At 32.2% G+C, this 26997-nt stretch overlaps 3 protein-coding genes across 3 annotated transcripts; 2 read left to right on the plus strand and 1 right to left on the minus strand.

Moving 5' to 3' along the window:
• The first annotated feature begins 1594 nt into the window (after positions 1-1594).
• On the plus strand, positions 1595-4064 carry LOC123302897. The gene is made up of 4 exons (XM_044885990.1): positions 1595-2339; positions 2399-2700; positions 2798-3442; positions 3963-4064. The coding sequence occupies exons 1-4, from the start codon at positions 1595-1597 to the stop codon at positions 4062-4064; spliced, it is 1794 nt and encodes a 597-aa protein (XP_044741925.1).
• A 5492-nt stretch (positions 4065-9556) lies between these two features.
• On the minus strand, positions 9557-10753 carry LOC123302898. The gene has a single exon (XM_044885991.1). It carries the CDS (start codon positions 10751-10753, stop codon positions 9557-9559), a length of 1197 nt encoding a protein of 398 aa, XP_044741926.1.
• A 6669-nt stretch (positions 10754-17422) lies between these two features.
• LOC123302899 lies at positions 17423-19668 on the plus strand. The gene is made up of 3 exons (XM_044885993.1): positions 17423-17486; positions 17793-18206; positions 19643-19668. The coding sequence occupies exons 1-3, from the start codon at positions 17423-17425 to the stop codon at positions 19666-19668; spliced, it is 504 nt and encodes a 167-aa protein (XP_044741928.1).
• Positions 19669-26997: the final 7329 nt, after the last annotated feature.

A 26997-nucleotide genomic window follows, 5' to 3' on the forward strand; every position in this document is an offset into this window, starting at 1 on the left:
AATTTGACGCTTTAAGTAGACATGATAAAATTCAAGATACGTGACCGGATGTTAATATTTTTTTATTGAATCAGCAATATAATATGACACTTGAAATTTACATAATAAAAATACATGTTTAAACTTGTTTGAACTTGTTTAAACTTGTCTGAATTCCAAGAAAAAATAATTAGTTTGAATTACGATTATAAAAATATCAAATTACAACTTTTTTAGTGGTGGGGATAATGCTATAAAAAGTGATGTACGTAGCTGTTGAAGTATCTCTTTTGAAATTCACCTTTGCTTCAGTTAGTTTTTTCCGCATATATTTTTTACGTTATTTTTATTATTATTATTATTATTATTATTATTATTATTATTATTATTATTATTATTATTATTATTATTATTATTATTATTATTATTTTGTTTTTGATAAATTTATTATTCTAAACTTAGTCTATATATTTTATTAAAAAAAACAAATATTACTCATTTGCTAGTTAACTTTAGTGTTGAACGGTTCGGTAACGTATATTTTGCTTAGTATTTGAAAATATAACGGTAAGTGTAAAATTTTTTAAATATTATTGTGAAACTTAAATATAATTTTTTTGAAAGATGGACACCTACGAACAAAATGTTATGCAGACACTAAACGTGGTACCTCAAGGTGGTAGCACTGATATGATGAAGAAAGTGGAGAGAGCGTTGAGGCTCATCAAGACGGTGGAGGAAGCTGAGCGATGGATGATACTTAATAAGCAGAACATCCGCTTATTCAAAAAGATGTTGATGTTAAAGAAAGAAAATCCTCTGCGTCTTGAAGCTAATATTGGACTTTGTAAATCATACCAGCGGCAACTTCACCGACTGCGATTAGATTTAGTTAAACAAGGTGGTGGTGTCACCAAAAAACAAAATCGACATCTAATCTGGGAGACAATTGAAACCCACCATCAGGGCAGGGTGAAGACTGGTATGATTACAAATTTGGATTATAAAGATCCAAATATATTTTTCAACCGGGCATTTCCAATGTTTAGAAGACACGTTCGGCGTGAGCTAGTGAAGCATCCCCTCAAGGTAAGTAAAATTTAAGATTTATAATTTAAATAGTCTAATGAGATCTTGAATTTTATTTCAGGTGTATATTATGTTCACGGGTAATTTCATTAAGCCCAGCACCAAAGAGGAGGATTTGAAAACATTTATAACGTCGGCCAAGGAAATGTATCTGACTACGGACATGCAGGAGTGGTACACTGATCATGTCAAAAACTATTTGCTAAAAAAATTGGAAGAATTCCAGGAACGCGATAGCGGTTGGGCTCTTGACATGATCATAAATATTCGAGTCCACATGAATAAGTACTCTCCGATCACAGCTGGAACATTTTGCGAACTACCATCTGCAATTAAATGTAGAAAAGCTGTGATTAATGTCCAGAATGATGACCAACATTGCTTTTTATGGTCGATAATGTCAGCACTTTACCCGGTTGAAAGGAATCCTCAACGTTTAAATAAGTACCCGCACTATAAATATCATTTAAAATGTGATGGATTAAAGTTTCCCATGTCTCTAGATCAAATTATTAAATTTGAAAAGATGAACCCGCATTTATCGATTAACGTGTACGGCTACAAAGATACGTTTATACATGGTTTGGAAATTTTCCCTGTACGCGTTAGTTCGAACACTGCGGGGCAGAAAATTCATCTATTGGCTGTGGAGAATGGGAACAGTCACCACTTTTGCTGGATAAAAAATTTAGCAAAGTTGAGTCGATCGGGTGTAAAGAGTAATAGACATAAAATTTATTTATGTGATCGATGTCTCAACTATTTTGCTACAGAAGTCAAACTCCAACAGCATTCAGTAAATTGTGGTGAAAAAGAAGCGGTGCGGGTACGAATGCCTGAAACTGATGACGAGCGGTTCGTTGAGTTCAAAGATTTCAACAGCAAGGAACGTGTTGAGTATATGGTGTACGCTGACTTTGAGGCGTTATTGGTACCACAACATCATGAAGACATGGAAATGGATCATGGGTCTTATACAAAAAATATTCAAAAACATGTACCCTACAGTGTAGGTTACTATGTTCATTGTACCCATGATCCCAACCAATCGTTTTATAAGGCATACCGTGGTGCTGATTGTGTCAAGTGGTTTGTTCATGAACTGGAACAAGTAGCGTACTCATTAGAGCAAAAAATAAAACACGTTAAACCAATGTATCCGCTCACCGTCGAACAAGAACTGGATTTTATGTCAGCAGAGAAGTGTCACATTTGTGATAAAGATTTCGTATCCAATTCCATACGTGTTCGCGACCATTCACATCGCACAGGTAATGTAATTTATTTATTATTTTTTAATTTCATCTAATTTTATATTAATCTATTTTAGGTATCTACCGTGGAGCAGCACACCAATTTTGTAATCTGCATTATCAAGATTCAAGGGTGATACCTGTTGTGATGCACAACTTAAGTGGATACGATTCGCATTTTATTATTGAAGCTCTGCTGACGGAAATCGACGGTCAAGTTGATGTGTTGCCCATCAACAAAGAAAAGTACATCAGTTTCACAAAGCACGTCTCGGACATTCAACTAAGATTCATCGATTCCTTCCGATTTCTCGCAGACAAGTTAGAAAATCTGGCCTCATATTTAGATAATGATAAAAAATCCATTTTACATAAAGAGGTAAATGATAAAAAATAAATAATTTTTAATACAGGGTTGTAATTTGTTTTCTATTTTTTTTTTTTTTTTTTTTTTTTTTTTTTTTTTTTTTTTATAGGTCAGTAATGATGAACAATTTCAATTGCTAACGAGAAAAGGTGTATTTCCATATGAATACATGAGTAGCTGGGGACGTCTCCAAGAGACAAAATTACCACCAAAGGAGGCGTTCTACAGTGTGTTAACAGATGAACACATAACGGATGAGGATTATAACCATGCGATACAGGTATGGAACACATTCAATTTACATACACTAGGTGATTATTCTGACCTGTATATGAAAACTGATGTGTTACTACTTGCGGATATTTTTGAAAATTTCCGTAACACTTGTATTCATAGCTATAGTCTCGATCCTAGTCACTATTACACACTTCCTGGCTATACGTGGAGCGCCATGTTGAAATACACCAATATCAAATTGGAATTGTTCACGGATATTGATGACTTGTTGTTTATCGAGAAAGGAATCAGAGGCGGTGTAAGTCAATGTTCTAATCGCTATGCTAAGGCAAACAATAAGTACATGGAAGAGGGGTATGATAAAACTCAAGAAGATGTCTACCTTATGTATTATGATGTGGTGAACCTATATGGTGCAGCAATGTGTGGATACCTACCAACAGGAAATTTTAAGTGGGTCGACACACCAAACATCGAGGATGTTGCAGATGATTCACCAGTCGGGTACATTTTAGAAGTAGACCTTGAAATACCCCAACATCTACATGATAACTTTAGCGATTTACCGCCATGTCCGGAGACAACGAAACCACCTGGATCAAAACAAAAATATCTTCTGTCAACCCTTTACAATAAGACCAACTATGTCGTGCACTACAGGAATTTAAAACTGTATACACAACTCGGTGTTAAGGTAACAAAATACCACCGTGTGTTACAATTCGATCAATCTGCATGGTTGAAACCATATATTGATTTCAATACCGAGATGCGCAAGAACGCCTCAAATGAGTTTGAAAAAGCATTATTCAAACTCATGATTAATGCCATCTTCGGTAAAACCATGGAGAATGTGAGGAAACATCGGGTTGTGTACATACGAAAAAATTGGGATGGAAAACATGGTGTGAAGAAATTAATTGCCAAACCCAATTTTCACAGTATGATGGTGCTCGACAATGACGTCAGTATTGTTGAAATGAAAAAATCACAGATACGTTTCAACAAACCCATCTACATAGGCTTCACAATTTTAGACGTATCGAAAACGTTTGTGTATGACTTCCACTACAACTACATGTACCAACGGTGCAACCCCACAAATGTCAGGTTATTATACACAGACACCGATAGTCTAATTTATAGTGTGAGAAATACTGACGTCTATGAGGTCATGAAACAGGATATTAATCGTTTTGATACGGCTGACTATGCACCCGACAACATCTATGGTATGCCACTACGTAATAAGAAAGTCAAGGGTTTAATGTCCGATGAAAATAATGGTGATGTTATGCTAGAATTTGTCGGATTACGTAGCAAAATGTATGCTATTCGGGTGCAAAATAAAAAAGAGACTAAACGATCCAAGGGTCTCAAGAAGTCAGCTATCCGAAAACTTACTTTTGAGGACTATAAGCGGTGTTTGCTTGAGAACCGTAACTTTTACCGTGTTCAGCAAAGCATCCAATCCAAGCGACACCGCTTACATACCATCAAACAGCAGAAAGTGGGCTTATCACCATTTGACCAAAAACGATACATTACTCACAATTCATGTGAAACAAAACCATGGGGCCACTATAGCATTATTTGTTGAGTGTAAGTATTTTATATTTTATGTTTTTAATATTTAGCTAATTTTTGCTGTTGTTTCAGAAATGTGTCCTGCTGTTGTTGTTGTGATGATCCTCAAAGTGGTTCGGTATTGTGATAGGTGTACAAACAATTGATATAGTAGTGCGCATGAACAATTGATAGAGTAGTGGTGGGGGTGTCAAAAAATTGATAGTTAGGTAGAATTATTGTAGAAAACAATTTAGTGTTAGTTTAAACATACAAAATGCAAGACTTTGGTAATCATAATAGTGATAACAACTGTATTGTTAATATGATTAAAGATAATTGTAGTTTAAGTACTATAAACAATGTGTTAACAAAGTATTTTAAAACATCGGTTAATATGGCAATTAAATGTGGTCGACCGGAAACTTTAAACTACCTTATTGATAAGGTAGAACAAATGGACTTAGAAGTGAAATTTTCCCCATCGTCAGACGATGAAGACAAACAAATTTGGAATTGGATTTTAAAAAATATCCACTCTGGACAAAAAGATGGAATTGTAGGACTATCCATTTTTGAACAATCTTACTACAGTGTATTTACATCAGACGAGTTATCCGACTATGTTCAAGTGAAAGAAATAATTGAAAATTATCTTATGAAGAAAGATGATGATGATGACAATGGACACTATTCAGAATAATAATTATAATGTATTTTCGATAATTTATAAATATATATTTTTTAAATATTATTATAATACAACTCTGTTTTTATATGTTATAGATAAAATTTTACAATAAAAATAATATTTTTACAATGTGATATTTTTTATTTTTTTTTTATAAAACACAAATATGTTCACAAAAACGGTCCACTATAACAAATTTTTTATTGTTACAAGTATGTTCATAAAAACGTTCCACTATAAAAGGAGACTTTTTTTATCAATATATGAATCGTGTAAAGAGTCGAACCCTAACCACCGGACTTTAACTTTGGATCCGCGTTTAGCTAAGACCTTTTCCACTAAATAAATGTTTGGATCGTGAACTTTTTGTAATTCTTCGGCATAGAAACCACCCTTTATATCTTCGTTGTTGTAGTCCTTCAGTAAATATGTTCTTGGGTTTGTAAGTTTCACCTCGCGAATGGTGAATATTTCTGGTGTCCATGATGGATGAAAACCACGAGCAAACATCGTTCTAAATTTACTTATCCTTACATGATCACCAACTGTAAATTTTTGTTTTGGACCCACCATCTTAATATGATTGTATGAATCTTTTAAAATCCGTTTTTCGTTTCGTGTATTGACTTGTGATGGCTTCATCCTGATTGTCCGATGGTATGAATTATTGTACTGTTTAATCAATTCCGGTAATACTTTTATCCATTTATAATTACCATACAAACTGAAATGTTTGTACATCATCGATTTCAGTGTGCGTATAAATCTCTCTACAATACACGCCTTTTTAGTTGAATATACAGAATAATGGTTTATGTTGTGCTCTTTCATCAATCTCTTAAATTATAAAATTCCGTACCATTATCAGTTTGAAGGTTTTTCGGTGTACGATCTTTTATAATCTGTTCCATGGCATTAGTGACATCCACCGCACTCTTGGACTTTAGTGGCATAGCCCAGCTATATTTAGAGAAGCAATCGATGACCACCAAAATATATTTAAAGTTGGTATTTTGTCTTGCATACGGGATCATTTCTACCAAATCAGCTTGAAATAAATCATTGAGTCCCTTAATGATTACACGCCTTCTTGGATAATTACATCGAGCTGGTTTATGTAGCTCATTCACAACAATTCGTCTTTTATCCATCTATTAATTTATATTTTATACCAATGTCAACATATAGTAACATGGAATCAGAGTTTGTAGTCATGAAACTCTTAGGAATACCAAACGTTAAATAATCGTTTGATTTTAATGTATTAAGTTTATTTTTATCTATAATAGTATCGTTTTTGAAGACCTCACAGTATGTTGGTTTAATATCTAAATGATGTATCATCACAGAGATTGGGAATCTAAATACAAAAACTCTTGTATTATTTTCCAATATATACCATGCAAAATTAGTAGTTGGATCTTTATAAAATTTTGTTGGTTGTGTATTACGTATTGATATTTGAAAATAACCATTTAATTTTTTCAGACTCTCGTTAAATATTTCAGTAGTGTTATTGATTTTATCACTAACATGATTGATAAGGGTGTATAAATCCACAGCATCAGTTGAAAATTCTGGACTTGCTACATTACTTATTTTTTTATTTTTTGCGTCAAAGTATGATTCTTCATCATCTAATGACAAACACTGCCCAAGACTTTCCAAGTTCACAACATCTTGCTTATTTATAGGTTTCCCAACATTCACAATTCGTCTTTGTTTTGCATCGAAGCAATTATTTCCGCCATTACATCGAAGTATTGATTCATTATGTGATGTATATGAATCTTGATAGTTTTTGAAGAGAGGACTTCCAAATTTATCTATACCATTCATAATGAGTTCTCAATAGGTTATGATGTAATTTAAATAATTACATATAATAAATATAAAATCTAAACAGGTCTAATAAGAAACAGCTCGGTTTAATACTGGTCTGTATCTAAACAGGTCTCTTTCTAAACAGGTCTGTATCTAAACAGGTCTCTTTCTAAACAGGTCTGTTTCTAAACAGGTCTGTTTCTAAACAGGTCTGTATCTAAACAGGTCTCTTTCTAAACAGGTCTCTTTCTAAACAGGTCTGTTTCTAAACAGGTCTGTATCTAAACAGGTCTCTTTCTAAACAGGTCTGTTTCTAAACAGGTCTGTATCTAAACAGGTCTCTTTCTAAACAGGTCTGTATCTAAACAGGTCTCTTTCTAAACAGGTCTGTTTCTAAACAGGTCTGTTTCTAAACAGGTCTGTATCTAAACAGGTCTGTTTCTAAACAGGTCTCTTTCTGAACAGGTCTGTATCTAAACAGGTCTGTTTCTAAACAGGTCTGTTTCTAAACAGGTCTGTTTCTAAACAGGTCTCTTTCTAAACAGGTCTGTATCTAAACAGGTCTGTTTCTAAACAGGTCTGTTTCTAAACAGGTCTCTTTCTAAACAGGTCTGTATCTAAACAGGTCTCTTTCTAAACAGGTCTCTTTCTAAACAGGTCTGTTTCTAAACAGGTCTCTTTCTAAACAGGTCTGTTTCTAAACAGGTCTGTATGTAAACAGGTCTGTTTAATACTGGTCTGTACCTGTTTAATACTGGTTTTAACCTGTTTAATACTGGTCTGTATCTGTTTAATACAGGTTTTGACCTGTTTAATACTGGTCTGTTTAGAAACCGGTATGGTTTTCAGTATATTATATTTTCTTCCCTTAACTCTTGTATCAAACTATTGATTTCATTTTGATGGCTGAAATTTCCCGCGTCACGTGATGCACATAACAGCCGTAATCTGTCACAAAGTTCGTCGATTGTATTCCAGTACACATAGTCTATGGGATTATTAGTTACTCGTGATAATGTTAGACCGCTACCAGAAGCAGGAGCCGATGGGTATAGATGTTTCTTAATGATATTTTTATACTTAAAACTTTTAGTTCCTTGAATTTGACCCTGAGAGTCATAATTCCGTCTATTAGCGTTTGTTGATGTTACAATTTCCATTTTGGTATCTGTTTTACTAAAAGCTCATATAAACCTGATGTTCCGTCATACCATTTTTCGTTGACTTGTATATCGTTATGCTTAATGTAAACAACTGAATTACCTACATATAATCTATCAGCAGCATTATCATAACGTAATCCGTAAATATTATCGATAAGCTTATCATCTTTATTCGATAATATAAAATAAATGTATTTACCAGCCACATCTCCATAAGTCTTTGTAAAATGTTGAAGTGCATGATGATTATTCTCTGGTGATTTTATAATCTCCCTAAATACAACATCAGGAGTGTGTAATGCCTCATCCTCGTAGGTGTCTGATAGATTTTGTTTTGTGACTACTGGAGTATCTTCAAATAATTTTCGAGCCTTCATTGGCGTATAATTTAATAGTTCATCTTTATTGTCTTCTAAGGTATCATCTTCTATCTTGCGTTTTATATTAATTCGAGTAAAATCGTTTTTGTTCTCTTGTTTTTCTACTAGCTGATTCAACGGATCAGTGATGGGCTTAAATGTTTTTTCTAATGAAATGGTCGCTGTTTGTTCATCAGCTTTGAGTGCGTTATACTTTTTCTGTATAATATCGCTCAACTTAGCTAGCTGTTTCGTTGTCTGAAGCATGTTATCACATGAAAGCTCACAAGTTAAATGACCTATACAGTTGATAAACAGCGCTTAATAACCTAACAAGTATCATCAATCAACCTATATAATATGCTCTTTATAAGGAATAATAAATCAACTTGTACTACAGATAAGATAAAAAAAAATTTTATTTAAAAAAAATTACAATTTTAGATTAAAACAAAATACAAAATATGAATAAAGACAATTATTTTATTTTTTAATATTATTTATTGTTAAAACTTTTTTAATCATTAACACTAATTTATCAACAACAAGCACCTCCGTATAAAGATCTATTAAAAAAATAATGTAATAAATACATAATAATATTTGTAGTACAATGTTTATGTTCATAGATGCATAGAGCTTTTGATACACTGTCATTCTTATGGAGTGGTTTTCCACCATCCAAATTTTCAATGTGGACTGCCCTTGTTGAATTTCGAATTAATTTTTTAATCCAAATTTTCTTTTCTTCACCTTTGCAGTATATTACATTATGATTAGCAATATGTGTTAAAATGGTTGATAACTCGCAATAATCGGTGGCTCCTTGATTCCAGTATAAGCCATGGTAATTATTTGAGAGCCAAATTGTTTGTTTCTTATCTGAATCACTTAATGTGTTAAATGGAAATGGTGGTTTGAATACATAATGTCCAAAATGGTTCCCATTTGTATCCACAAAACTAAGTTCTTTAACGATGAATTCATTGTTTACTTTGAAACCCTGTACGTCCACTATGTACGCCATTTTAAACTACTCTATTCACAATATTCGTGAGTGGATTGTATTTAAATAATCGATCATGGAACACTATACAATACGCACGCGTTTTAGCTGGGAAATTAACACTAGCTTCAAACTCAACGCGCAAGTCCACTGTTGTAGATTTAAGTGACTCTGGGTGCTTCGAACAGTCAATGACAAATAGAGGTGATTTATTTATAAACGTTTCTTTATCTAGCAATGGTTCTGTTATAGAGCGTCTATAGTACGATTTTTGAAAATTACAATACATTTCATACAGTAACGCTGTTTGATTATTTGTGTAATTTAGATTCAAATTCACATATGGGTAGGCTTCACCATTTAAATAGACTTTCAAATTTGTTATGTTACAATGGTCAAACTGACTGGAATCTTTTAAAATGTTGCGGTCACGATTTGTTTGGAAACAGATAACAGCGTAGTTAGGACATTCTACACTAGTTTTAACACTCCACACATGTCTATCAGTTAATGGTAGTTCTGGTATAAGTAGACATTCCATTGATCGAAACCATAACCTCAAATCATCATTTTGATTGACTAAGTTGTATAATTTGACTCGCATTTTATCAGACACTTTAACGTATGGAACACACCATTCTAATTTGTTAATTTTAATTTTAGGTTTGCTTGTTGCGGCAGTTGAGGTAAAACAATTAATATCATCATTTGCACGAACAATAACGATTTCTTGCTTCATGTTTACGAGAATTTTAGGATAATCTTCAAAAAAACCCATATACATTTTCAATGGAATACGAACATTGAAGTAACCAGCAGCATTCTTTTTAAAATTTTCACCAAAGCCAGCATTCTCTAAAGCTTTACTTTGATTTTCGTTTAGGGATAGATAGTTTTTTATAGTGCTAACGATGCCTACGTTATTAATCACATCAATTACCTTACCACCAATTTCATAACGAATTTCATGAAACATAAATGATATAGCATTCGATATGAAGCTGACTGTATTTGTATCATCATCATCAGTCACTTGACCTTCGATATTTAAAACACTTTCACTTGGTAATGTGTACAAGTCTTGTGATTGAATGCAAATTCTACTCTCATCGCTTGATTCAAATTTCGATGAATTATAAGCTTGGTGGTTGTGATACTCTAGTCCTGTAATAACATTATCGTACTCAGGTACATTGGTCACTTCTAGTATTTCTGCCATTCTTCTTCTTCTTCTTAATACAATTGAATTTTATTCGTATAACTGATTTCTTTATTTTAAACCAGCAACTAAATTTTACCCAACAATTGGCCGTTTTAGTTTTAAGCCAATTGATTGAAGAAATTTTCTATTTTCGTATGATAACTGTTTGTGATTATTTATTCTATTGTTGCTCGATTGAGGTTGTTTTATGAGACGGTTTGTAGAAACACTGCCTCCGGCATAACGTGTAGGATGATTAAATACAAAACCCATTATATCTTTTTCAAGTGTAATCCAATTGTAATGTTTTCACCTCGAAAGTTAACTAATTTACCAGTTTGGTCCACTAACGTGAGCGTAATGTTGCTTATAGTTTGACAGTTGATTGGTAAATAAATAACATTCATAGGATGTATCACAATTTTATAACCTGGTGGTAGATTTAGTGAAAAATGAAACAATGTGTGACTGATTTCATTGTTATGATACGATCCATTTGTAATATTACATTGAACATAAATTGTTTCTACAGGTAAAATATTAACTGTATTGTCACTTTCATGTCTTTTATTTGCATCTAGTTTTCGTTTATTAAATCCCAACATGCGACAAACAGAATCTGATGGTTCACAGTTTATTATCACAGTACACTTTATTTCACATTTTAAAGTATTTGTATTAGCATTTATTTGTAATGTCACCTCATCGCCTACAGCTTCTTTTAAATAACGTTCAATATCTTCAACTTCATAAGATCCTGGTGGTATTTCTATGACTTTATCATCGTAATAAAACATGTTATTGTGGCTGTGTATATTAGGTATGGAATTGTACCCTTGTAAATCTACTAGACCCATTTCATAATTTTCATTTTTATCTAATTCAATTGGTGGAGAATAGTCTGTTGTTAAAAAAGAGCTATTCCCTGTAAATGTAAGCATGTATGACATCTTGATTTTGAATGAAGTAAATACAAGACTTGCTGGTTTATTTATTTAATAAAAATTGTATACATAGATGTCCACAAATCGGAGTATTAAACTGTTGTTGCCTATCAAAATTATATTGAATGTCACATCCGTTAAAATATTTAATGATTTCCACTGGCGGTCTCAAATTTCCAAAACTATCATAATAGATGACACTTCGATTGTACTTTTTATATGCCGTCCAGTGTGTGCCACTATTTTTGGATACATCATGGTTGATAATTCCTGTTTCATATTTATATGGTCTTTTGGGTAGGGTGTCACGCATAAAAACACCACGAAAATACGGAATTTTAAATTGTTTAGCATACGCACGTAGCTCCGTATCGTAAAGTGCTCTACGTGGTAGCGTTTCAATTAGTTTTTTGCTAAATATAACCCCATGCCTTTGTTGTACGGTCTTAAATACAAGCCTTTACCCATTGCTATAGCTTCCATTGTTTTGTTGTGTCTTTGACTCTCATTAAGTTGATCACGAGCACTTTTATAATTTGTAACGGCTTTAGCAATACCCGACGCTCCACCAGCCAAAGCACCTAAAGCAGAGAGTCCTGCGAATATTGGAATTAATGGAAGTATACCACCAGACTTTGGAACTGGTATTACACGTGTGGGCGCTTTAATACGTTGACCTCGCACGGCTGCTTTTGCTATTTTTACTGCTGCTTTTAAGTCCGTTGGTTGTGATTTTTTCAATGCATTTCGTGCCTTTCGCACTGATGCTGTAAAGTTTATAGTTTTCTTTGTCTTTTTCATCTTTTTCTTTTTTAATCCCATACCAAGTGAAGTTTTTGCCTTCATGGCGCCTGTAACGAATAAAGCGGATGCTTTTTCACCAATTGTTGAATCAGATGCTTTGGCACGTTTCCAAGCGGCTTCAGCTAATTGTTTATCTGCTAGATGACGCTCCTTTAAGTCTTTACTTTTTGAATATGCTATATCATGTACCATACAAGCCTGATCCAATGCGTTTTTTGGTTTATCACCACGCGCTAATCGTTCTGCCAGCTTAGTTCCAGGTCCACAATATTGATAAGTTGGTATGTGTAACTCAAACGGTAATTTATTTATAAGTGTGTTAACAATACCTCTTCCTTTGTGTTGTTGCTTCTGATGTGACATACTACTAAATGATTTAAACAATTAAGTTCACATATATTTAAATGTTTATAAAATGGGTTGTATTGAAATTTTAGTCTTAGTTACATTAAAAATGCGTTTTCATAAACAACAACCCGCTCTGAGTGTTGAAAATTTAATACCAGAAAATACAGACACACAAACATATCATGGTCCTCTATTTTCAGATTCACTACGAACAATAATATGTGGCCCTAGTGGTTGTGGTAAAACCAATGTTATGTTGAATTTAATTTATGATGAAAACGGTTTACGCTTTGAAAACATTTATGTGTACAGTAAATCTCTTTACCAACCGAAATATCAATTACTAGAAGAGACTTTAAAATTAGTGGAAGGGGTTGGATATTTTCCATTTAGTGATACTAGTGAAATTCTTAGTCCGAATGAAGCTCGAGAAAAAAGTCTTTTCATTTTTGATGATGTGAGCTGTCATTCACAACAGAGAATTAGAGAATACTTTAGTATGGGTCGTCATCGAAAAATTGATTGTTTCTACCTATGTCAGAGCTACGCACGTGTTCCAAAGCATAACATAAGGGACAATGTTAATTGCTTGGTGTTATTCAAAACGGACGAAATGAATCTAAAACACATATTCTACGATCATGTTGGCTCTGATATGAATTTTCAAAAATTTCATGATTTATGTCGACATTGTTGGAGTTCACCAAATGGATTTGTTGTAATAATGAAAAATTTCTCTATGAATGCGGGTCGTTATAGGAATGGATTTGATGAATTTATTGAACTGTAGTGTCACCAATACTTTATGTGTTTTTTCAGATTCATAATAATAATTTTTTTCTGTAAATTTTTTTTTAATGTAAATTTTAATCATTAATAAATAAAAAAAAAAAATATTTATAAGATTTTTATTAAATAAAACCTTTATTCTAATCTCATAACACGTGTAAAATTATTTTAAGATCTAATGCGATTCAAACAAGTTTAAACATGTTCAAACAAGTTTGAACATGTATTTTTATTCAAACAAGTTTGAACTTGTAGCAGGATGATGATATCATATTTTTCAAGGTCAAATCTATTTCAACATATTCTTGAGAATAGCTGACACGTGTAAAATTATTTTAAGATCAAAGTCCATTCAAACAAGTTTGAACATGTATTTTTATTATGTAAATTTCAAGTGTCATATTACATCGCTTAATCATAAAAAAAAAATTAACATCCGGTCACGTGTCTTGAATTTTATCATGTATATTTAAAGTGTCAAATTACAATATTTTTCAAGGTTAGATGATATCTATTTCAACATATTCTTGAAAATTGCAGACTCATAATATTCTTTTCTTGGAATTCAGATTTGCAAATTATTATCTAACACGTTCAAGTGTCATATTACATTGCTTAATCATAAAAAAATATTAGCATCCGGTCACGTGTTTTGACACATGTAAAATTATTTCAAACAAGTTTGAACTTGTTACAAGATGATGATATCATATTTTTCAAGGTCAAATCTATTTCAACATATTCTTGAAAATTGCTGACACGTGTAAAATTATTTTAAGATCAAAGTCCATTCAAACAAGTTTGAACATGTATTTTTATTATGTAAATTTCAAGTGTCATATTACATCGCTGACTCAATAAAAAAAAAATATTAACATCCGGTCACGTATCTTGAATTTTATCATGTATATTTAAAGTGTCAAATTACAATATTTTTCAAGGTCAAATTAACATATTCTTGAAAATTGCTGACTAATGTCAACGTCCCGCCCCCCGTTCACTCTCCGCCACTATTGGTCAAAGCCAATGACGTCATCAATGCTTAGGCAGCCATTATTCTCCTCCACCACACCTCCCGACTCCATCTTGATTTACTATTGGCCAATGCCGAGGTTTCCAACATTCACCTAGGTTTGCCCTTACGTCCCGCCCCCTGTTCACTCTCCGCCACTATTGGTTAAAGCCAACCCCCCGTTTAGCCATTCCTCACCCCACCACACCTCCCAACGCCATATTGATTTTTACAGCGCTACTATTGGTCAATGACGTCATCTATCCCCTCCAACTTCGCATTCACCTAGGTTTGCCCTTTTTTGAAAAGTGTACCATCCATCTGCGCCAGGAGTGGGCTCGATTATCTCATCTAACGTCCAATTCCCGCCCCCTTTAACCCCCACTTCCAAGAAACACACTCCTGTCAACCACGCCCACCACTTTAAGCCCCACTTCCACCAAGAAACACACTAACGCTCTGTCAGCCACGCCCCACCACACCTCCCAACGCCATCTTGATTTACTATTGGTCAATGACGTCATCTATCCCCTCCAACTTCGCCTTCAACTGAGGTTTCCAACATTCACCTAGGTTTGCCCTTTTTGGAAAAGTGTACCATTCTTTTGTGCCAGGAGTGACCTGACTCTTCTACTCACAGGTGAAATTACGCCCCCAGAACCCTAGAAAATCATAGGTGAACTTTTGCCAGCCATGAAAATAAATATATTCTTAGAATTTGATGAAATGTTAATTACAGACAGCGAAAAACAGGAAGCACTGGTAAATTAAATATTTAACAGTATTTTAATATTGTACAATTTGTTTGACTGTATCGCGACTCAATTTTATAAAATTATGAATGGTAAATTTATTATTTTTACATTTAATATGTGCAGTTATATTCCAACTAATCAATAATAAACATTTCAGACTTTATACTGTCAATCGAATGAAAAATTAAAAATTATCCATATTACTAGTAAATTTCTAGCTGGTGCGAAGGACCGAGAGGGCGGGCGATCTCAACGATCAAGAAAAGATTGAGCAGAATAAAATGTGTCGTTAACATTATAAATATAAGTAAACTTAAAACTATGTAATGAATGTATTTACTGCTACATTAATACTCATGATAATATATATTTTATATATATTAAACAATAAATAATAATAATATAATACACTGTTTAGTTATTAGTATACATTTTTTTTGGGCCAACATTCAGTGCCAGCCATGTGCTAGTGCTGTATGTTAAGCTCGGGTCAACGTTTACGCCCAGTCTTGGCCCAGTATTATATACCAAGCTCGGGTCAACGTTTATTGCCAATCTTGGCCCAGTATTGTATACCAAGCTCGGGTCAACGCTTATTGCCAGTCTTGTCCCAGTATTGTATACCGAGCTCGGGTCAACGTTTATTGCCAATCTTAGCCAAGTGCTCTTTACCAAGCTCGGGCCTGCGTTTTTTTCCAACTGTGGCCCAATACTGTAAGCCAAGTCTAGGCCTTAGTTATCATCCCAGACTTAAATTAAGATTGGACCAATGAGGGTATGCAAGTTTGGGCCAAGCATCAGAAGGGTTGGTGCAAGCCTGGACCAATGCTGGGCCCATCGTTATTTCCTACATGGGGTATAGTCAAGTACAGAAGAAGAAGAATGGGTAGAATCTGGAGACAGCACGAATGATATTTGTGATGAAGTCACTGATGAGGAAATTGAAGAAGAGAGTAAAATTAAACAAAGCGACTATGTTATTGTTAAGTTTCCTGACAAAAAGAGATACTACAAATATGTTTGTAAATAAAATTGAAGTTATGGCAATGGTAGCTTGTGATGAATCTAAAACTTTGTTCAAATAAAATTAAAGGGATATCAGTGCAATAACAGAACCTCAAATAATTGCAGTCCTTGATACAACAAAAATGATTATAACGGGTCATAGAATTAAGTACAAATTTGATAGTTCTTTAGAGGTTGGTGGATAAGTAATTATTATGTTAGTTATTTAAGTATATTAATGCCAATTATTAATGCAATTGACAGTCTACTCATAGTGATTTAATTTTTTTTGTGACGTTTTTTATTAGTACTTAAGACAATATAGAAAAAAAACTATAATAATAATTAAAAATATGTTGATTATTCGAAATTTTATCACATAATATAACTATCTAATATACACTGTACTCATATAAAAAAGCTGCGATTGTTTAATTTTGATAAATAAATATTTATTTTTGTCTAAAGATTTTGTTTTCATTAAAGTGTCTACTATTAGTGACTTTACCTTAAGTGTAAAGTATAACTAAAATTGATAATTGAAACGTTCTCATTTATAAATTACATCGCGATATTTCGATCTACAACTTCCTACATGTCTGAGTTCTCAAAAAAAGCATTAGATGATTCTTTTTAATTATTAATTTAAAAAAAAAAAAAAAAAAAAAAAAAAAAAACAGTTCAATTTGTTAAATCATAATTATTATTTTAAAAAACATTGATTCTGAACTCTTCAATTATTTAATAAATACACCCTTACTTTTATATATTAATCCCAACAATATTTATTACACAAATTTTTTTTATTTGAAATAAATCTTTTTATGATTTTTAATAAAAAAATATTTATTTTAAATAATTTTTTATAAGAAATAAATAAGTTGATTTTTATTTAAAAATTAAATCAAGTTCTTTTTAAAATTAAATGACTAATAAAAAATAAATAAATACTTTCTCTGTTACTATTATTATTATTATACGGTCTATTACTCTTTTGTAACAAGTCGGAGTCGAGAACACAAACATAAACATGAATGTGTATACTAATGTTTATGGTTATAGTGTCACATTTCAATCGCAGACGACTCAAGTTCGTCAGTCTTTTTTCTGTGAATTTAGTTATATTAGTTATATATGTTACAGTTAAAGTATCAACTTAATCAATGTATGTACCCACTAGCTAATGTATGCATTAACTAAAAGCCTCAGACAAAGTATACACAAATCAATTAATGAATACTATCACTAGTTAATGTATACACTATCTTAAGTCGTTTAGTTAAAGTATTTTGTGAATAATTTAGTAGTTATTAGTTTTGCGGATGCGAAAATAATTAGTGTAAATAATAAAGAAAATCTAATATATGAAGAAATAATTGAAAATAATGAAATAAATTCAGTTGTTGAAGACTTATCTAGTGAGCAAACATTTACAAATAATAAATGTAAGTTATGTGGTGTACAAGTAGAAGGACCCGAAAATGACGTATGCTATTTATGTTCAACGCAAAAAACTATTCAAGAAGAACGACAAAAAGCAAAACAGGAACTTCAAATTCAAGCAACGAGAATGAAGCATATTTCCGATTTATCTCATCCTGAAGCTGTAGTTGGAATGACCGTGAGAGTTAAAATACCTGATGTTGACCGTGGTCGAGGAGATGCTCGATCAATTCTAGCAATAATATTATCCAAAAATTCTGACGATTTTTTTCAATTAGGGACACATAGTGGAACAATGAAAGGACTTTATTCTAGATCTCAATTTAGTGTTTGCCCAGAAAAAATAATTTCTGAAGAAGAAGTTCCGGAAGGTGAGCTACCTTTACGGTCAATTGTTAATGATCAGGGATCTGGACAAGGCTTTAAAAAATGTAGCTGCAAAACAAAATGCAACAGCAAAAAGTGTTATTGTGTCATACAATTTACTTTGCAACTCAAAGTGTCATTCTAGCATGCCATGCTGCAATAAATAATTTTATATACTACTATATGAATGTAAAATAATCAAATTTTACATAATACTATGTAAAAGAATGTAAAACAAAATAAAATTTTTCATATTGCTATATAAAAAAATGTAAAACAGAATAAAATTTTTCATATTGCTTTGTAAAAAAATGTAAAGCAGAATAAAAAATTACATATTACTATGTAAAAAAATGTAAAACAAAATAAAATTTTTCATATTTCTATATAAAAAAATGTAAAACAATAAAATTTTACATATTACAATGTAAAAAAGAATAAAATTAATTTTACATATTATAATGTAGAAAAATGTAAATAAAACAGAATATAATTTTGCATATTGCTATGTAAAAAAATGTAAAACAGAATAAAATTTTTCTTTTAACGTGCAATAAAAATTATTTACATGAAATTTATTTTTGTTTTACTTTAATCAAATTACAGAATTATAGCCTGATACTCCAATTTTTTCAAAAGGAAATATTCTAAGTAATCTGATATATTTATTGATAAATTTTGTGTTTGTGCATGTATCCCAAACATCTTAACTTTAACTAATGCCAATCAGTGGGTGTATACACTCACTAGTCAATGAATACATTAACTAGATAAAGTTTGCACTATTCAAAATAATTTATACTTTAACTAAAACTGCTAGTGGATGCATGCATTAACTAGACAGTGTATGCACTGACTGAAATGTATACTTTAATTGTAACATATGCAATTATTAGTCGAACGTCAGTCGCATCCGAATAGTTAATTTAATTGTGTCCTTAGTGTTCTTCGATCTATATCATCGTAGTTATTGTGGATTATCGTAAGGAGTTTTAAATTAATTAATAAAAATGTCAGACGTTGCCAAACTGTTTGCTGTAGTAGAGTTTGATGAAGTGATAAATGGCAAAAAGGTGGTAGAGTTAGTACCAATTTCGTGGTTAAAAGATGATGAAATGTTTTGTTTTTGGCCGCCAAAATACGTTGAGCATACACTTCAAAAATTGGTCAAACTAAAATATGCACCAGGTTCCGACTGGGATTCATATCCTAGTAAAGTCATCTCTAAAGCCAGTAAGTATATGTAAACATTAATTAAATTAAGAAATTTGTCAGCAATCGTGATATTGGATTTGTTCTTCCACAATAATCTAAGCCTATAAAGTGGCGTATCAGTGCGTGAGAAAATAAAGAATGTGCGAGTACTGAAATTACTCATGGAGAAAAAAAAAGTTACAAGTGTAAAATTTATAAAAAATATTTAAAAAAAATTTATTTATAGAAAAATTAAAAAACAATGTCGCATAATTGTTAGGTTTATAAAAAATAAGCAAGCCGGCATCTGAAAATTGCTAGGATTTGTTTTATTAAAAAAAATTTTATACTATGAAATAAAAAAAAAATTCTACATGTAAAGAAATAGAAAAAATATAGATAGAATCTTATTGAAATATTTTGTTCGTTTGAATTTTTTTGATGTAAATCGATTTGTTGTAATTATTTATTCAATCAAACATTAAACATAAATTAGAAAAATACATATATTATAAAATTAACAAAATGAAACATCACTCTTGAACAGTTACTATAAAAGTCATATGTATTACTTGTATATTGTGTAACTTGTAACTGAAGTATATATTACCACACTTGTCAACATTCTAGGGTAAGTTCACCAAATCACACACACACTGTTAGTGAGGAATAATATCTAACACTTCCTCCTTCCGCACTACACCTGATGCACTACGCAATTCCATGAATCGCTGAGGTCCCAAAGGTTTCGTAAAAATATCAGCTATTTGCTTCTTTCCTTCAATATGTTGAACATCAAAATAACCATTTTGATAGCATTCCCTTACGAAATAATGTCTAATTTCTATGTGCTTAGAGCGCTTATGAAATTCTGGATTTTTAGTTAATTTAATAGCACTGGCGTTATCAACATACAGAGTGGGCTTGTCCAGATTGACGCCAAGCTCTTCCAACAATCTACAATTCCATATTAACTGTTTAGCATCCTCACTAGCAGCTACAAACTCAGCTTCGGTAGTAGACAATGATACCGACTTTTGTAATGTGCTAGTCCAAGCAATAGCTGCACCATTGTGCATAACTAACACTCCACTAGTAGACCTCCTAGTGGTTTCATCTCCACCAAGATCTGCATCAGTATAGGCTGACAAGCCTTCTTTCACTGAATTACCAGCAAATTTTAAACCAAAGTTTTCTGTACCTCGAAGATACTTGAAGATTCGTTTTACTTTCAACCAATCGGTTTCTGTAGGATTTACTACTGCTCTTGCAGCCTTAGAAACTGCGAAAGCTATGTCAGGTCTGGTTGCAATACATAGATACATCAGAGATCCCACAGCCTCCCTATAAGGTACCTGACTTCTTAGATTACACGTTTTACCACCACCGCTTTGATCGTACGGTGTCTTAACCGGGTTGGCAGATGCCATATTAAAACGTTCCAAAATCCTACGTACGAATGTCCTTTGACATATAAAAATATTATCTTGATTCTTATGGATTTCCATACCGAGAAAAGTATCTAACTCGCTAACCGTACATTTAAAATTCGTATGCAATTCTGTGAGAAAATTATTTACTTCCTCCTGATCTGAAGCCGCTACTAATCCATCGTCAACATAAATAGCTACTATTAGCTTCTTTCCGTTACGATTACGAATAAATAAACATGGATCAGCTGTCGAAGTGACTAATTCTTGTTTCTTCAAAAAATCAGTAAAGCGCTGATTCCAACACCTAGGACTTTGGCGAAGTCCATACAAGCTTCCTTTTAATCTACAAACACGACCACTGCCGTCATCAAATCCCTCAGGTTGATTCATGTAAATTGTTTTATCGAGTTTTCCATACAAGAATGCAGTTTTAACATCGAACTGCCTAAGTTGAAGATTTTCTTTGGCTGCCACCGATAATACACTACGAATAGTTTCAAAACGAGCCACTGGACTAAATATTTCCCCAAAATCAACTCCGGCCTTTTGAACATAGCCTTTAGCTACTAGTCGCGCACGAAAACACTGAATATCACCGTCAGCATTACGTTTCGTTCTAAAAACCCAGCGGTTTCCGATAATTTTCTGTCCTTTAGGAGGATTTACAAGATCCCAAACGTCATTTTCATGAAGGGCATTAATTTCCTCTTTCATAGCTGCTTGCCATTTAGTTTTATGTGGAGAAACTATAGCTTCTTCAAATGAAGATACGTCACCAGTAAGTAACGCAAAAACAGCTTCTAACGTGTTATCCGAATCAGAACTCGAATCGTTAACCTTGTAATCACCAGTAGTCATCCAACTAGGCTTTTGGATTTTTCTCTTTGGACGTGATTCTTTCTTCTGAAGAGATATTTGATTATCTTCAGATTGTTCTGAATTTAGAGAATCATCGAAATTCTCAACATCGGGATCGTTTTCCGGAACTGAATTTTCTGTCTCATTTTCTTCAACTATTGAATTTTCAGATTGAACTGAAACAATTTCAATTTCATTACTAGTTGAGCAGACCCGCTCCCTTTTGAAATATACATCATGTGATAAGACAACTTTTCCTTTCGAAGGAATGTACACTTTGTACCCATCTTTATCATTGTGGTAACCTACCATTTTCCCTAGAATACTTTTATTATCAAATTTCTTTCTAAATTGTTTAGGGATATGCACGTAACAATCTGTACCGAATACTTTCAAGTGCTGAAAGTGAGTCATGGTTTTACCAAACCAAAGCTCTATAGGAGACTTATTCTTAATCATAGTTTTACCCGATCTATTCAAAATATAACTAGCAATTTCACACGCTTCAACCCATAATTTCTTAGGAAGCCCGCTAACAGACAACATAGAACGAGCAAGTTCTACTGTTGTACGCATTTCGCGTTCTGCGGCGCCATTTTGTTGAGGACAATAAGGCGTAGATAACAACAAAGAAATCCCTTTACTGTTTAATAACTGTTTGACCTGACGACAGTCAAACTCTTTACCCCCATCACAACGTAACGCTTTTACTGTATGACCAGCAGTCGCTGCTTCATTTAAAAACGTCTTCATACAATTAAAAACTTCACTTTTCTCTTTTATAAAATATAGGGTACGGAATTTAGAATAGTCATCTTTGAATAAAACAAAATATTTTTCTCCTTTAAGTCCAGGTACACTCATAGGACCATTTACGTCAGCATTGATAACTTCACCAACTACTTTAGCTCGATCAGTACGTGTTTTAAAAGGTTTAATGTGAGCTTTACCCAATGCGCAACCATCACAAAAATCTGACACATCACCAGAAAATTGGAGTCCCAATCTTTCAAGTATAGTTTTGACATGTCTTTTGTTTTGATGTCCAAAGCGTTCATGCCACAACTGTAGAGAATCCCCTGTCGTAGCTAAATGAACTGACTCGCATATTTTCGGTTCTATAACTCGCATGTCCATGTAATAAAGACCATTCCGCCATGTTGCTGTCCCAACTAGACGATTACCCTTTTTTAACAAAACCTTATCCCTTTGGATACTGAACTCTGTTCCATTATTGGTCGAACTTCTTACAGAAAATAAAGTATGACTTAGCTTAGGCACATAATAAACATCTTTAATTTCAAACTTGAACCATTTTCCATTTACGTACGTTTCCACTGAAATATCACCCGTACCATATGCAAACACTTTGTCTTTATTTGCAACATAAATGTCTTTGGGTTCACTAAAATGTTTATAATTGACAAACCATTGCCTATTAGGACACATATGATGAGATGCACCGCTGTCATATACCCAATCTTGTGTCACTGCGGGGTGATCTGCCCCAGCTACCAAAGAATTACTAGACGGTTTAGTAACTTGTTTTCCATTATTTTCTTGTTTAAATTTAAAACAATTTTTCTTAATTGTCCTGTACATTTACAAAAATGACACACTATCTTTTTACGTACTTGTTTCGAAACAGCTTTACTTGATACAAACGCACTTTCAGCCGATGGAACCAATGAAGCCAAACGTTTTTCTATGGTACACAATTTTTCTAACAAATTACTTGTGATCTGTTGTTCTGTAGGTAAACTTTCCCACACATTGATGAATTCCTGATATTCAGGTCCAATTGTAGACAAAACCTGACCGTGTAATAATTCCACTGGAATTTCATTACCAACTTTACGTTTCTTTAACTCACTGTTCATGTCGTAAAACAATTTTTCAACTTTAGCGACATATTGAGCTACAGAATCACTTTGTCGTTTTAATTGGAAAAATTCAACCATCAATAAGCTCAAGCGCTGTACACTTGATTGTTCATACACATTCACTAATTTGTCCCAAATGTCTTTTGCATTCGTCAATGTCAACACTAAATTAGCCACATTATTCGATAATGCGCCTGCTATAAGTGATGCAGCTTTAGCATTGTCCTTTTTCCATTGAATATAATCTGCAGCAGTAGCTTCTGGACATACTTTAGTACCATTTATAATTTCATTTAAACCAAACTGTTCAAAGTGTAGGGACATTTCCCACTTCCATTTTGACCAATTATCAGGTCCACTTAATTTTTCAACTTTAATTACAGGATCCATTGTTTAAACACTTAACGTTAACTAACGCACTTAGTAAAACACAAAAAAAAATCCTTTTATATTGAAAAAATACAAAGTTGAAAAAACATGTGCTTCTATATATACTTTTCAACAAAATGTCTGACCTTGAATAGTAAACAACTTAAATCGCAGTAAACTTGCTGGGCCCATAACCTTTTGATGTAAATCGATTTGTTGTAATTATTTATTCAATCAAACATTAAACATAAATTAGAAAAATACATATATTATAAAATTAACAAAATGAAACATCACTCTTGAACAGTTACTATAAAAGTCATATGTATTACTTGTATATTGTGTAACTTGTAACTGAAGTATATATTACCACACTTGTCAACATTCTAGGGTAAGTTCACCAAATCACACACACACTGTTAGTGAGGAATAATATCTAACAAATTTAATCAACTGAAAAAAATTAAAAATTTTCAAACGCCAGAGAATTTTAGTATCGTTTATTGATAAAGATACGTAACATTTTTTTCTTTTAATTCAACTATTTTTTATATCTTTAATATAATTTATTCTGATTTTTAGAGGATCATGAACAGGGACTCCGGAGACTTGAATAATCACTTAGAAAACGCGTAGTTGAGAGTTCTGAAAGTGAGGTGCCAACGCGGGATGAAAACTTGCAACAATGAATTCCTCAAGTGTAGCTGACATATTAGATAAGTCACAACAGCCGCTAATAGATGATGATTTCTTGATAATTGATGAAGTCCAAAATCAGGTGATTAATAGCAACAATACTTCCAAGAAAATCAATGACGAACAAAAGGTGATACCGGAATTGTCGCGAGTTAAAATAACTGATATTTATTTTATTATTTTATTTAAAAAAATTATTAAAATCAAAAATTAATCTTGTAGTTATTAGAAGTTAATTTGAGGTTTTATCTTAAAATTTTATTCTTAATTCTTTTAAACTAGAAATATAATATCCTGGTAAAATTTTATACTGTTTCTCAAGCATGAGGCAAAGTATAAATGCGAACATCACCCATAAAATCCAACAAGCGTTGAAAGTCGTCCAAAACTCCGCCGATCCACCAGGAAAAGAACAAGCATGGAAAAATATCGGCGAAGAATTGCCTTTTCAATAATGAATTAAAAACGACTGCTCTGGTATGTACAAATTATTTATATTGTATTTATTGGCATTCTTAGCATGAACAATGCTTAAATATTAGACGTCTGGTGGTAAAAATAAGTTATTCTTTTCAATACTCACATGAATAATTTACAAATTACTTTATATGCCTAAAGTATTATTAAAAATTATTATTTAACATGCTAATTGAAAATATTAAATTGAATAAATATGTAAATGAATATATATAGAATATTGAAACTTCATATAATTTTCTTTAGGTTTTAAAACAAAAATTTGCCATAGTAGAACACATCATGAATATAATTGATTAACGTCGTTTTTTGGGATATTAAAATTTTTCTTAAGGATGTGTGAGCGAGAGAGTGGGGGAATAGTGAATTATAGAGAGAAGGGATAGGCTTATAGTATTGCCGGGTGAGGTAACGGAAAGTACCATTGACGTCTAGTTTACATTTGGCAACACAGCTTTTTGGTTAGTTTTACCGGTAATATTTGAATGTGTTTATATACAAGAAAGGTGTTTTTTTGTAAAAAACGACCCTTAGAGGTGAAAAGAGATCAATCTTTTAAAAATAAAAATAAAAAAATTGAACAAACATGTGTTTCGAACCCAGGTATGTATGTGTAACAGTTAACCTTATCAATTTGATGTCATTCAAGTATTATTAATTAATAATTATAACTAGTAATCATTTCTACATCAAATAAAGTCTGACTTCAATTTGAAATTTCAGAACCAGTCATAGAAGGCAGGAGAATTGTTGACATTAACAAAATAGGTGTTGACATGTGGTGTGATGTATGTAATGACGCCCTGTCATTTCGATTTAAAAAAAATGAAAATGTAGTTGGATTAACTAGTGTATTTCGTGTAGAGTGTCATCGATGTAAAGAAAATCACATGATCAACACATCACATCAAACTTCTACTGGTAATTATGTGGTAAATGGGAAAGCTGTTATGGGAAAGCTAATATGGGTAAATGTTTTCAATAATAAAATTAGCTACATCATGCCATAACTATTTTTTTTTAATTATCTGAAAATTACTATTATTTTGTAGCAATATTAACTGGTGGAATTGGAATAACACATCTTAATAGCATTCTAGTATGCCTCAATATTCCAACAGTTTATCATACTCTTCTGAAGAGGTATGAAAGAGATGTAGGTATATGTATTGAAAAAGTTGCTAAAGTAAGTTGTAGAAATAGTATTAAGATTGAAAGGAATCGGACGATAGCTCATAACAGGTAGTATGTCTTCTTATCCTGATAAGAACACAATAATCTAGTAGTGATGAGTTTTTAATCAGTTCAGTGCATGTCACCAATTTAACATTCAATAGTAATTAATTTTTTAACATTAAAGCAAAAATAAGAGACTAACTATACTCATTTAGTTACTGTTAATTTATTAAAGATTAATAGAAATACTAATATTTGCAGCATGAAATATGCTTATAACTAATAAACTAATAACTTTTAGCTAATAGAAAAATGTACTAATAACAGCAAATAACCAAAAATATATGCTTCTGTAAGGAACTAATCATTTGTAGTTTTTTTTTTTTTGTAGATTTAGACTATTATAGAAGTTATTATAAGGATATTTGAATAAAATATTTTAAAATAAAATAGTTTTTTCTTTTTTTATTCTAATTACATTAACAAAGTTTCAAGTCGTCTGAGCTTATCTCTGATGAAGATGATTTAAATAAAAAATTATCAAACCTATTTAGTCGAAATTTATTAATTGAATAGTCATTTTTTTCAGGTCATTCAACAACTATTGGTCACTTGTCAGGATTGATTCTAGCATATAGTACACGAAACAAACGATGTGCAAGGTGTCAAAGGGGTCATGAGAAAGATGACCATGACTGTCGTGAAAATTT

The sequence above is a fragment of the Chrysoperla carnea genome, chromosome X (assembly GCF_905475395.1).
Source record: "Chrysoperla carnea chromosome X, inChrCarn1.1, whole genome shotgun sequence".
Lineage (NCBI taxonomy): Eukaryota > Metazoa > Arthropoda > Insecta > Neuroptera > Chrysopidae > Chrysoperla > Chrysoperla carnea.